Source organism: Lepidochelys olivacea, assembly GCF_965140295.1.
Source record: "Lepidochelys olivacea isolate rLepOli2 genome assembly, chromosome: 13".
In the NCBI taxonomy this organism is placed as follows: Eukaryota; Metazoa; Chordata; order Testudines; family Cheloniidae; genus Lepidochelys; species Lepidochelys olivacea.
The window spans coordinates 8,757,464-8,770,823 of record NC_140423.1 but is presented as its reverse complement, the minus strand read 5'-3'; the positions used below and the strand labels follow the sequence as shown (position 1 = coordinate 8,770,823).

The 13,360-nt window shown below is 44.2% G+C and overlaps 1 protein-coding gene across 2 annotated transcripts in view; it reads right to left on the bottom strand.

Moving 5' to 3' along the window:
• TAF4 (TATA-box binding protein associated factor 4) overlaps positions 1-11,324 on the bottom strand; it is a gene marked incomplete at its 5' end in the record, with an annotated part of 66,970 nt that extends 55,646 nt beyond the window's left edge. Inside the window, 2 exons of one of the 2 annotated variants that reach the window (XM_084645329.1) lie at positions 5,997-7,085; positions 11,195-11,324. In XM_084645329.1, coding sequence (XP_084501455.1) covers positions 5,997-6,912 — 916 coding nt within the window. Of the gene's footprint in view, positions 1-5,996; positions 7,086-9,115; positions 9,438-11,194 lie in introns of those variants that run through there. The other variant, XM_084645328.1, reaches the window with a different exon arrangement.
• Between the last annotated feature and the right edge of the window lie 2,036 nt (positions 11,325-13,360).

Genomic DNA, 13,360 nt, shown 5'->3' with positions numbered 1-13,360 from the left:
AATCCATAATTTTCTCTTTTGGAAACAGATATCATCCAGTGATCTGAGCACAGAACTTCCAAGTTTTAATTTTGGCTTTGACATTGACATCGCCGACCCCCGCTCCCACCCCCAGCCATGGGAAAGTCACAACTTTTCTCCCTCAGTTTCCCCAGCTTTCAAGTTGAGGTAATACACTTACTTTCCAACCACACAGGGGTTGTGAAAGGATTAACATTTGTAATATGCTTTGAAAGTGAAAAGTACTACAGTAAGCTGCTTTTATCCTTGCTTGTTAGACACCTTTTTTTAAAAAAAAACCCACACACAAAAAATATGGCCATGCTAACAGTTAGCAGGCATAACACTGGTAGGCTGTAGTGTAGTAGACAAAAGCTGCAAGCAGGTGAAAACATTTGGACTTGCTCACAAGTTGGTGGGAATTAGAACTGGAGATATATTTCAATATTTAGCATTCTTCCCTCAGATACTTTGCATGTATCTTTCCACCTGAAAGTCAGCAAGTTTTCACATGTGTATTCACATTCACAGAAACTTAAATATACAATTAAGCATTTCAGAGATGCCTACTTGAAAAAAAGAGAATGGACCCAAAAAGCAATAACAAATATCAGCTATAACAAATATCAGAGCTTTACAATGGAAAAAACTATTTAAATTGTTTTATTCAAAATCTGTTAGCTTTCCCTTTTTTCTTTCCACCCTCTTATGCTTACTAGTCTAGGATGCCAATCCTGGAAAAGCATTAGTAGATACATATCTTTACTGAAGTCAGTGGGACCATTCATCTGAGTACGATTACATGTACATAAACTGTTTGCAGGATTGGGACCAAAGTCTATCTCTGTGCCTTCATGCCAATTTTATGACTTAATTATTGTGGCATGCCCAGCTGATTTTTGGTGACAAACGTTTGGATTTTTAAATACACAGAAGACTGTTTGTCAAAAAAAAAAATACACACTACAGGTGTGCAAACTGTTTTTAAATGGCTCCAATTCAGGAAAACATCACCATTCAAGTCAATGAGACTTGAGTATATGCTTAAGGTGAGGCATAAAGTACTTTTCTAAATGGGACCACAATAAGCAGAGTTTGGAAAAAACAACAAAACAAAAAACAAGAAGAGTAAGAATCCTCCTCCAGCAAGTGACAGAGCCAAAACCCATACATTTCTGTAGAATTTAAACCTCCATTTAAAACAAATTAAGTATCCAGCCTCTATGGTCGTGGCATCAGTTCAGTGACTAGTGGACAACTGTGATATCCTTGTTGGCAGTCTCAGCCAGAAGTACAGAGGATTAAACGGGCACAGAGAATGATCTACCCCTCCTCCATCACCTAGAGGCGATCCCTCCAGATTGGTGTGTAGGGAAGCTTTAACGATCACTACATTTTGCTGTACTATTCTGTGGACAAGGAGGAAAGTCCTCAGCAATTGTCATAAGTACTAAAACTTACTCAAAAGAAAAAAAAAGGGGGGGGGTCTATATTTCACTTTTGCCTAGGCTGGGGGGGGGGGGTGGGAGACAGGGGGAAAACTCCCCAGATCTACCAGCTCTTTACTGTTTAATTCAATATATGCATATAGTACTTTCCCCCTCCACTACGCTGCGTACCTTTTAGCAGGCTTCTTCGGCTCGGTCTACACTACAAGTGAGGCTGTGATTCCCAGCTCATCTAGACATACTCATGGTAGCTCAATGAGAGCTAGCTGAAATATAAATAGTAGCGTAGCTGTGGCAGAATGGGCAGCAGGAGCACGGCTTAGCTGTGCTGTGCACAGACCTGTCTGAACCCTCCGAATACATACTCAGCATGGCTAAACTGTGCCATCGCTGCTACTGCCCATGCTACCGCAGCTACACTTCCATTTATTACACCAGTGCCAGCTGTCACTGAGCTACTGCGCCTATGTACGTGTGAGCTGGGAACCACACCCCCTAGCTCATACTGTAGACTTAGCCTAAGACAATTCATTAGAATGCCTTTTCATAAGAAAATAGCAGAACAGAGTAACAGTATAATATACCTGTGATCAGAGAAACCTGTTTCGTCTTTTGTTAAATTCTCGAGGCTGACAATACAGTTATGGTAAGTAGATTGCAGATTTCAGTTGTGGCTCGTTTTGAGAACCTGTTATATATCACTGCAATTGAAAATACTGCTTTGCTAATCCAAAAACTAACTTTTTCGGGGGGAAAAATCAAATGTACAGAAGTGTGAAAATCATTAAAAAAACATTTGCAGCACATGCCAATTATGACTTCTGGTCACTTTTTACTATCTCATGTATGCTGCATAGTTCTCTTCTACTTGCAAACTTCTGTTCCATCTATGAGAAACCAAGATACTTTTCTGTGTATCTGAAACAACTGCCAAATGTCATGTTTTAATATCAATTGTCCCAGCTATTACCAGATGAGTGCATAAAAGATCTCCTCACACTATTTACTTCAGAACAATGCAAGTAGTTAAAAACCTAACACAACTTCATAAAATGCACTATAAATCAAAATAAGTCATCTTTAAATAAACTCCTTGCATATTTGACAGAATCATCCTTGCTAAAGTCAATTCAAGAGTATTTCCAGCATCTCTGCTAAAGCCAAAAAGATGGTCTTTTATGCAATTTTTGGAATTTTATAGCACTGCTCCAAATGTTCAGGCGACAAGTTCTAAATCTGGGCTGCTACATAAAAGACAAAGTGCAGATACACACACACACTTCTCCCACCCTCCTAAGATTTTGGTAAAACAGAAATGAAGCCATTATTAACCAAAACAAATGTTGATAACCATTTTTCTCTGGGGAGGAGGAAAACAATTAAGAATGTGGCAGAATCCAATAGCACCGCAACAATTAATCTCCCTGCTTTCACACATTTCTAATTTGGCCATTTAAATTCTAGCTAGCTAAAAATTGATACAGCATACACCATTAAGGTGACACTCTAAAAGCAATATATTTTAAGTGGAAATCAACTAAACTGTTTTAAAAGGTAAAGGTAGACTACCTCAAAAACACTTTTTTTTTTTTTTTTTTTTTAAAAAAGACAAGCATTGTGAAAACCCAGGTTAATAAAAACAACAAGGAGTCTGGTAGCACCTTAAAGTCTTTAAGGTGCCATCGGACTCCTTGTTGTTTTTGTGGATACAGACTAGCAGGGCTACCTTCTGATACTTGACACCAGGTTAATAAAAATATTGACATTTTTATATTCAGTGTCATTTATGTGGAATAGTAATTGGACATGTGGGGGTGGAGCCTGGAAATTAAACAACTAGTTTATTTTTGTTTGGAAAATAAATACGGAACATATGCTATACCAGTGGTTCTCAGCCAGGGGTATGTGTGCCCCAGGGGTACGTAGAGGTCTTCCAGGGGGTACATCAACTCATCTACCTATTTGCCTGGTTTTACAAAAGCCTACATAAAAAGCACTAGTGAAGTGAGTAAAAACTAAAATTTCATACAATAACTTGTTTATATTGCTATATATAGTATACACTGAAATGTAAGTACAATATTTATATTCCAGTTAATTTTATAATTATATAGTAAAAAGAAGAAAAGAAGCAATTTTTCAGTCATAGTGTGCTGTAACACGTTAGTATTTTTGTATCTGATTTTGTTGGCAAATAGTTTAAGTGAGGTGAAACTATGGGGTACGCAAAACAAATTAGACTCCTGAAAGGGGTACAGTAGTCTGGAAAGGTTGAGAGCCACTGTGCTACACAATAGGCAATTCTTTCAGAAGTGGATGCTAAATTGTTGTTACTCTGTGCACACAGTTTGCACATGCAGTTTTTGTTCTCTAGTTATATCATGCATAAATTCCTCAGATTTGCATGAGCAAACTGTATTAGCATACAGCTCTCCAATTTTTACATGCAAATATTGCTTGCAGAGACTTATTTGAGGTTTTGTACATGCAAAAACTTGGATGTACAAACTTTGCTGGTGCAACTTTAGAGATGGGGAAAACTTCCTTTGAAAATTTGGTCACTGTGTTGTACTTTGAAATGCAATTAATTCATTATGTTTTTGTATAGTAGCCTACTCTCCCCTCATACATGAATGTAAACCGTATTAAAGTTAATGGCACTTATAAGTATAAATGGAGGAAGAGAGGGAGAAGCCTAAACATCTAGGGCTAGATTTTCTGAAGTACTCAGCATCCGTAACAGCGACCAGATTTTCAAAACAGCATCCAGCAGCAGCATCTAGCAGTTCCCACCGTGCTCTATAGAAGCTGCTGAGCACTGAGCTCTTGTGAAAATGTGGCCATTTCATTTAAGTGCTTAAGTGGGAACTGAGTTCTGTTGAAACTTTATACCTAAAAATATAATTGCCTCACCTCTCAATAGTCTCTAATATCACAACCATTTAAAAAAAATTTTAGATCTTTTTTAAATTTAAAGGACTTAGTCTTAAAAATGAAAGGTTAGATCCTGCAAAGCCCTACTTTGTTTCACTGGGACCATGCATAGGAGTAAGTTATGCATGCTCAAGCCCTAATGATTGGGGCCCTTGTTGATAAACGGGGCATATTTTAGTAAGTTGATAAAGTGTTTTTAAACCACTAATATTTTTATTAGAAACTGGCTGATCATGTCCAGTCAATATCTTCCATAATTAGTTATACTATGTAGTATTGCCATATTGCCACTATGGAGCGATATACCTAAATTTTACTAACATCAACTGCAAACCATAAGGGCAATTTGATTAATATTGGAGCAAGAGAACATCTTAAAATCCTGGAAAGTATGACATTTTTAGTTTAGTGTTTTTTTTGTTTTTTAAACAGGCTCCAACTTAAAAACAGGGATTTCAGGATTAAAATTTTGATAAATTTAAAAACAGTTTTGAAACTTCAGCATATGCATTATTCTTGCCAGGCAATATCTTTCTATGCAAGAAAAAAATGTAGATTTTTAATATCCCAATTGTGATTTAAATATACAGAATGTTTGACAGATTTCACGGAACCATGCAGTGTCACATATTGTAAATGGAGTATTATACATAAATATAGTGTACAGTAAGATATGGTTGCTGGTATCTTATGGGATAATGCATCAGTCTAAGGTTGGGTAGTAGTTTCAACAGATATCATTTTTACTGTTCTAAGACCTATTGAAATGAATTGCATATGCACACCATTGATTTCATTAGGTAGTAATAATAAAATTTAATTGGCTGTTCTTTGTATAGTAAGATCACCTACCAAAATGACAAAAAAAAATAATAATCAAGGATATTTGACAGAGCATAGACCAGTTCTCAGAACATAAGGGTTTTTTATTCTGCCTTTAACTCACTCCCTACTGGTCTAGGGCTTGGTTCCCTGACTAAGCGTGATGTTAGTTACTACAGGAGCTGCAACCCTACACACAACAGGGTAAGGTAAGGACAGAGTATGATTGCCTTTGTACTGTAGTCCAGTGATAAAAGATCATCATGAGCTTCAAATTTGAAAGCATAACTCAGATTTCTAATATTATTTTAATGTATTTATGGTAAAAGAAGGCAGCTTCTCTCCTTATGCTGTACCTGCTGCTGCACTACCAAGCAATGATCCTTGCATGGTACAGGGGGGCATGCAGGGACAGGGAAAAGAGCAGCATGCTAGATTATATGAATTACTGACAAAACTGCTTTAAAGTCAAAATGCATCATGTGAAAATGAAACCGCACGGTGCATTACAATAGCATTTGTGTTGGTTTGCACCTTTGTTCACACCTGCACTTTAGTAAAAAGGAAAATCTAAACAATAGTAAGATTTCTAAAATAATTCTGTCAACATGCCTTTGTCACCTGAAATAGGATAAAAATCATGAAACATCCCATGCCACTGTCCAAAAAACAAGTGATATCTGGAATAAGAACTTCCCCATGATTTACAACTAAATCTAGATATATTAGTCATTCATCTTCCTCTCAACAACATATACAGCCACAAATTAAAAATCTCTAGTCTTTACTTACCTGGTGGTAACTGAAAGTTCTGAATATTAGTTGGATTCTGAGGTGCCTGAGGCAGACGAGGTGCTAAAACTGTAGGAGTCAAAGTTGCTCTGATACCACTTGTAGTTGCTGTTGGAGTCCTTGGCAGACTTTGTGCCACTGTACTGGTAGTGCCCTTAGCCATTCCTGTAGGGGTACCAGGAGCTGCAGGAGGTATCCCACCGGGATTGGGGGCCACATTGGAGAGCCCAGCTTGCATAGTTTGCCCAATTATCATGTTACCCCCTGTAGTACTGGGCTGGCCACTAGCAACTAGTGTCTGCTGCTGGGATACTGCATGCCCTATAGTTTTAGGAGACTCTGATTTGATGACCTGTGTGGTGGGTGCTGCCGGCACACTGGAACCAGGCTGGCTGTTCACAAGTGATGTTTGGAGGGAAACTCCAGAACCCACAGTGACTGCAGCAACAGCAGGAAAACTCCCCACACCAATGGCTGAATTGATCACAGTATTGCTCCCGTTCTGGGTGGCTGCAGCAGCTGCAGCAACCGTGGGTCCTGCTGTGTGAATTGGTGGCCTCACCAGTGCTACAGTAGGCCCCCCACCTACAATGCTTGGTGGCGGTTGCGAAGAGATTACTGTGGGTGATGGGGATGAGGCAGAGGACACAGCAGTGCTGAGGAAAGAAGTCTGGATGACAGTGTTAGAAGCTGATGGCAAAACAGCATTAACTGTATTTCCTTTCCCCACAGATCCAGGTCCATTGTTAACTAGAGGGGCAACAGCAGGTGCAGCAGCAGGATTAGCAGTTGCAGGAGTCCCAGAGAAAGCAGCACTTCCCGAATGATGAGAGTTCATCACGACGTTACTCCCATTCAAAGTTTGCACCGTTGTGGTCCCAATTTTGCCATTCCTGGTGGATAAGGCAGTTGCCATGGTACTGATAACCACTGATTTGCCTTGACTGAGGGTCCCTGGAGCAGCAGCAGCTTCAGATCCTCCTGCTGCTGTTGTGGTGGTGGTGGTGCTAGCTGTAGTGACTCCATCCAGAGCTGAACTCTGGGACCTGGTGTTATGATTAATAACGCCCCCTTGCACTCCTCCAGCTCCTGAAACAACAACAACAAGGTTCAAAGGAGAGAATGTGCAGGAGGGGAAAACAAATGTAGAGGGAATGTGCTCCTCTGCCCTCCAAATCCTTCTTCACCCCCTTCCCCCCACATACACACACCCCATACTGCCTGCAATGAGGCAAGAAAAAAGGGGTTGAAAATACAAATCCTCTTCCTCTGTGTAGAGAGATTACCCTGAGGCCCATTTATCCCCCATACTGACACCTGGCAGCAGTGATATTAATTTTAGCACCCCCTTGAACCCACTAAAACAAGAGAAAAAAGGAAGATAGACACACAACAAGATAAGATCTGGACACTAAAGGGGGTTTAAGGTGCTTCTTTTCCCTACACTTCCTTCTCTCCCCCATTCCAGGCCTGACATTATGTTTAACAACATCTTTTGCATTCCAGTTCCTGCAACTAGACAGGGGGGTGAGGGGGGGTGGAGGAGAAAAAAAAAAAAGAGTGGGGAAGACATCAATAAAGAGTTCTCCCTGTACCCTCTATACCTTGCACACTCTACCCCCAATCCTTTCATCTCCTATAACAGGACCTAGTAGTACCATGCAGTTCAACTAGTACAACAACAATGTAAAAAGCAGGGGATGAGAGCTGTCAATCTGACAAAGAAAAAGTTGCCATAAGAGGACTTTGTCCATACCGGGGCCTGCTGTTGTGATTCTGTGCCTCAAGCTCCCACAACCATAAAGAAAAATATGAGGAGAAAACAGACTTGGGCATTGAGGAAACTACAATGTGGCCTCCTGCCCTGAGACCTCCTCATCCTGCTTTAATGAGGCCTGGTATCATGATTAACACCAGCCTTGGCAGTCCAGGTCCTGAATTAAGGAGAGAGAAATGAGAAGGGAGCTGTCACAGATAACCCTTATAATGTGTGTCTCGGTAGCTAAGAGGACCCTCCTGTAAGATTCTCCTTATAGACCTACTATTATTAAGGTCAGCATCCTCTTACATTTCAGCAACAAGAAGCAGAGAAAAGTGTGGTGGTGGGGGGGAACAGAGCCACAGATAGATACTGGGCAGATCAGGATATTTGTCCCTTCCCTAAAAACAACCTCCCACCCATTCTCAACGTGAGATCTAATATTATGATTAACATAATTCCCTTTTAACCCAGCTCCTCTATTAAGGGGGCAAACATTCACAGATCAATATGGAGAAGACCTTCTAAGGAGGATGATAGGGGTTGTGCCCTGAATTCCCCCCCTCCCTCCCCCCAATACTAGGGCCTTGTATTGCCACAACACCCCCTTGAGGGAGAAAGAGGAATGAAAGGTGTTGAATGCCCCCTCCAAGCTCCTGTTACAAGAGGGGCAAGGGGAAATATCCAGACAGATATGGAGGGAGGCATTTTTAGGGGTTTCTTTCCCATGAAATCCCTCCTCACTTCCTCCTATACAGGAAACGGGTGTCATGATTAATAACACCCCTTTGCACTTGAGCAACAGAGAAGGGGGAGGGGAAGGAGCACTCAGAGATTGGAAGGGATTATTAAGTGGGAATCCCCCCAATAAACCCCACCATCCAATGTACACCAGCAACAGGGAAGGCAGAGGAACATTCAAACAAACTGGGGGAAAGCCATTATCAAAGGGATACTTACCCCCCACTAGTTCCCCCCCACCCTTATGATTAATAGTACCCTTTTACACTCCAGCAACAAGGGAAGAAAAAAGAGGGACTGATAACCCATCAGTGTCTGTATATGGCTCTATCATGGGGGGCAGTACCCCCATATGACAAGAAACACCTCATCTACACCCCAGGAGCAAGGGGGGGGGGGAAGAGGAGCACAGTCAGACATATACTAAAGGGCCTGGTGTGGGGGGGCGCTCCCCAATATGATTTATACCACCCTTGCACTCCAGTTCTTGCCACAACAACAAGGAGGAGGAGAGAGGGAAAAGGGGGGAAAGCAGTAAGGGAGAGAGGCAATCAGAGCTTGGGAGTGGGGGGAGGGGAGGCCCCTTTCCCAGAGAGCCCCCCACCCCTGTCCAGGTTACCTGCTTTTGTGATCTCTGGGGCACTGAGTCCCATCTTGCTGCTGCTGCTGCTGCTGCTCTCTGTTTGGACATTAGCATTGCCTCCTACTACTACTCCTCCAGGGCTAGGGCTAGGGCTGCTGCTGCTGCTACTGCTGCTCACAACATGGTTCCCCAGCAGCCCCCCAGCGGCCCTGAGGGGCTCCTGCGCCTTGTGGTGCTGGTGGTGATGACCGGAGGCCGCCAGCTGGGACTCCAGGGAGCCCACCAGGTCGCTCACCACCTTCTCATCCACCTCCGTGTTCAGGAAAACCTCATCCAGCAGATCCGAGCCCGCCGCCATCTTTTTTTTGGAGGGTTCCTGTGAGCTGCTCCCTCCTCCCCCTCCTCCCCTTTCACTCCTCCCTCCCACCCCCCCCACACACGCTGCCCTCTCACTGCGCAGGCGCACAGGCCTAGGCTCACATCACCGGCCGGAGAGGGATTCCGCTCGCCAATGATTGGACGCCAGCCGCCTATAAAAGCCTGGGCAAATGGCTGCGAAGGCTTAGTTGGGAGTCGGGCTGCGGCGGCCCGGACGCGACGCTGCAGGAGCAGCGGGGGCAGAAGGTGGGGGGTGGCTGGCCAGGGAGGGTGACGAGGCTAGTTCGTGCCGCGGGGGGGAGACGGGGGGCGCCCGCGGGGAGGGGACGGGAGGTGGAGAAGGCAGCTCTTTGTCCGCCTGAGCCCAAGATGGCTGCATGTTTCCCTGCTGCTCCCTGCGTCTGGCCCTTGTCGCTGGAGCGAGTCTGAAGGGCGCCCCACACCTGTGCCAGCTGCGTGTAACTGATCCACCGGGAGGGCGGGGGAGGAGACGCGGCCTCAGGCCCCACGCCCAGCCGCGGGAGGGGGCAGCGAGCAGCAGCCGTGGGGGGGCCGGGGGCAAAGAGCCCCCGGAGAGGCAGCGTAGCCCAGGCGGGCGCTGAAGGGGCAGGGCGGGTAGCCGCGACCCTGCGCCCCTCTCCTCTGGGCTGGGGCAGGCGCTTTCCCGCGCCTGTGCCGCCTGCCTCCCCTCGCGGCGGAGCGGCCCTGAGGAGAGGGCGAGCCTGGCTGCAGGCGCGGGGCTCTGCGGCGGCTTCTGCCCTGGGCGCCACAGGAAACCAACCACCCCTTGTCTTTTCCCCTCGCGGATTTCAAACGCCTCCCGTCGGCTCCCAACCACAGCTAACTGCCCCGCTGGCTGGGCCGGCTGCGCTCCCGGAGCTGGGAGTGGGACGCAGCGAAGGACGGCGTCTTAGGAAGGCAAGGGCGCCACAAATCGATGTGCAACGGCCAGGTGCTGTCGCGCTTCCCTGACAGTGAATTTAGGAAACTGACTCAGCAGACTGGGGGCCTCGGGGTGGGCAGTCCCTTCAACCAGACAGGCTAGAATAAATGAGCGCCGCGAATGCGTATATCGGGGGAAGGGAGTGGGGTGCTTGGATTTAAATCCTGGAAAAAGAAACTGGGAGGTGGCTGTGCTGAAAGCTCAACAGCAAAGTGGGGGGGGGGGCTTAGTCAAATACCTCAGCTGTTAAACATCTTATCCACAACTTCAGCCTTTCAGAGGAAACTCTGAATCCGGAGCAGCTACAGTTTCACAAAGAATGCACTGTTGTGACAATCAAACTTTAAATGCTATTCCAAATTACAGCCCGAGAAATGCATTGAACTTAAGTTCCATTTTGAACTGTACTGCAGAGGATTGTACCCATTTAGTTTATAAACTCTTCCCACAAGTGCTTGAGGGGACAGCAGTCTTTAGCCATGCTGAATAGTAGTAGATATGCTTCTTAGTGATCACTAATCTTACAGAGATACTAGAAATTGCATTTGAACATTGTGTATCATCAGAAGCAAGGAGGCTCAGTGAAGGTAAAAATGTAGCCTGTCCTTTAACAGTGATGAATTATTTACTGAACACTACCTTCACTGTCCAGAGTAACAAATATTAAGTGCAAGATAAAATTCCTGCTATAGTGTCCAGTCACTTTTATGCTGCCACTCATTAAAAAGGTATACCGAAGGCAAGTTAAGGTAGTAACAACTTGTTTAAATATTACAGATCATGGTTTGCCTTACCTCTGTTTTGTTGTTCACTTGGAGTGGCTAGAACTTAATGTTGAAATTTTTGTTGCAGTAGGATAGGACTCAGATCCTGTGTAGTTCATCAGTGCGTGAATCTTCGTGTCCTAATGAGTCACGATGGGCTGCAAAGATGGAGACATGTCAGTGACACTCAAAGGTTCTCCAAGGCTTCTCTACTTCAAATAGGCTAGAGACAAAATATTGTATACTTATAAATCCCTCAGTATTAGGGTATCATTACTTTCTGTATTATACATCTGCTGTGATCCATGTAGCCAGCACTTCTGTTACATGAAGTGAGTCACTTGAGCAATGTTTAGCTGTTAGGAGGCAAGAAGGAAAAAAGTACAGAAAACCCCCTTGTATATCTTAGTCACAAATGCCCCTCCCTAAAATCATCTGGCCAGTCTATAAAATGGTAAAGTCAGCTATCCAAATTCATGTGAAGGAAAGACATTAGATAATTAACTGTCTTACTCCTCAAGTACACATGTTTGCAATTAATACTTGCCTTAAGAGGTACTGGATCTCTCAGGAATACATTGCTTATAGTTGTAAAGTCTTGCTTCTGCTGCTCTTCTACTTCCAAAATTAGTGACACACATTTTTCTCCTGTTAATAGTTGGAGATATGTATTCATATTGTAGAACTCTCTCTATACTGTGGTTCTTATTCTTCCCTCCCAATCAGCCCTATTAGAATTCTGATCTCTTCACAGAGAATTTTTAAAAGTATTGAAAGTGGTTGTCTCACTCCTTCAGACATCTGAATTTATTAATCAGTGTCTAAATTCCCCTAGCCGAACATGTCAGTTAACTAGCCTTTAAAATGAATAATGTATCTTTCTAGCCTTGTTTTTAATGATTTGATATAAACTTGTCATCCACCATTTCAACACCAGCTTGAAAGGAGGAGCAAAGAAAGGACCTGTTTCCTCTTCATACATCTTCCAAGCTTTATTTTCTAATCCATATTGGCTGAACTAATCAATACTGGTTGAACTAAACAGCTGTAGTATTCTAAAGACAAGTGTTATCTTAGGGCTTGTTGCTCAATTCCAGCAATAAAAACATAAGAATGGCCATACTGGGTCAGACCAAAGGTCCATCTAACCCAGTATCCCGTCTTCAAACAATGGCCCATGCCAGGTGCCCCAGAGGAAATGAGCAGAACAGGTGATCCATCCCCTATCAAAGCAAACAGGCTAGGGACACCATCCCTGTCCATCCATGAACTAGTCTAGTTCTTTTCTGAACCCTGTTATAGTCTTGGCCTTCACAACATCCTCTGGCAAGGAGTTCCACAGGTTGACTGTACATTGTGTGAAAAAAATACTTCCTTTTGTTTGTTTTAAACCTGCTACCTAATTTCATTTGTGTCATGAGGAGTAAATAACACTTCCTTCTTTACTTTCTCTGCACCAGTCATGATTTCATAGACCTCTATCAAATCCTCCCCCTTAGTAGTCTCTTTTCCAAGCTGAAAAGTCCCAGTCTTATTAATCTCTCCTCCTACAGCAGCCTTTCCAGACTCCTAATAATTTTGGTTGCCCTTTTCTGCACCTTTTCCAATTCCAATATATCTTTTTTCAGATGGGGACAAGAACATTTGCACACAGCATGGATTTATATAGAGGCAATATGATATTTTCTGTCTTATCTATCCCTTTCTTAATGATTCCTCACATTCTGTTTGCTCTTTTGACTGCCGCTGCACATTGAATGGATGTTTGGAAGAGAACTATCCACAACAGAGGTGGGCAAACTATGGCTCGCAGGTCACATCCACCCCATGGGACCCTCCTGCCCAGCCCCTGAGCTCCTGGCCTGGGAGGCTAGTCCTCGGCCCCTCTCCTGCTGTTCCCCCTCTCCCACAGCCTCAGCTAACTGCGCCACTGGCCGCAATGCTCTGGGCGGTGGGACTGAGAGCTCTTGCCAGGCAGCGCAGCTGCAGAGCCGCAGCCTGACCCGATACTCTGTGCTGCGTGGTGGCGTGGCTGGCTCCAGCTGGGTGGCACTCCAGGCAACGCAGTAAAGGGGCAGGGAGCGTTGGACAGAGGGCAGGGGAGTTCAGGGTGGTGGTCAGGGGTGTGGATAGGGGTTGGAGCAGACCCCATCATTTTATATGTATAGATGGGATTATGTTTTCCAATGTGCATTT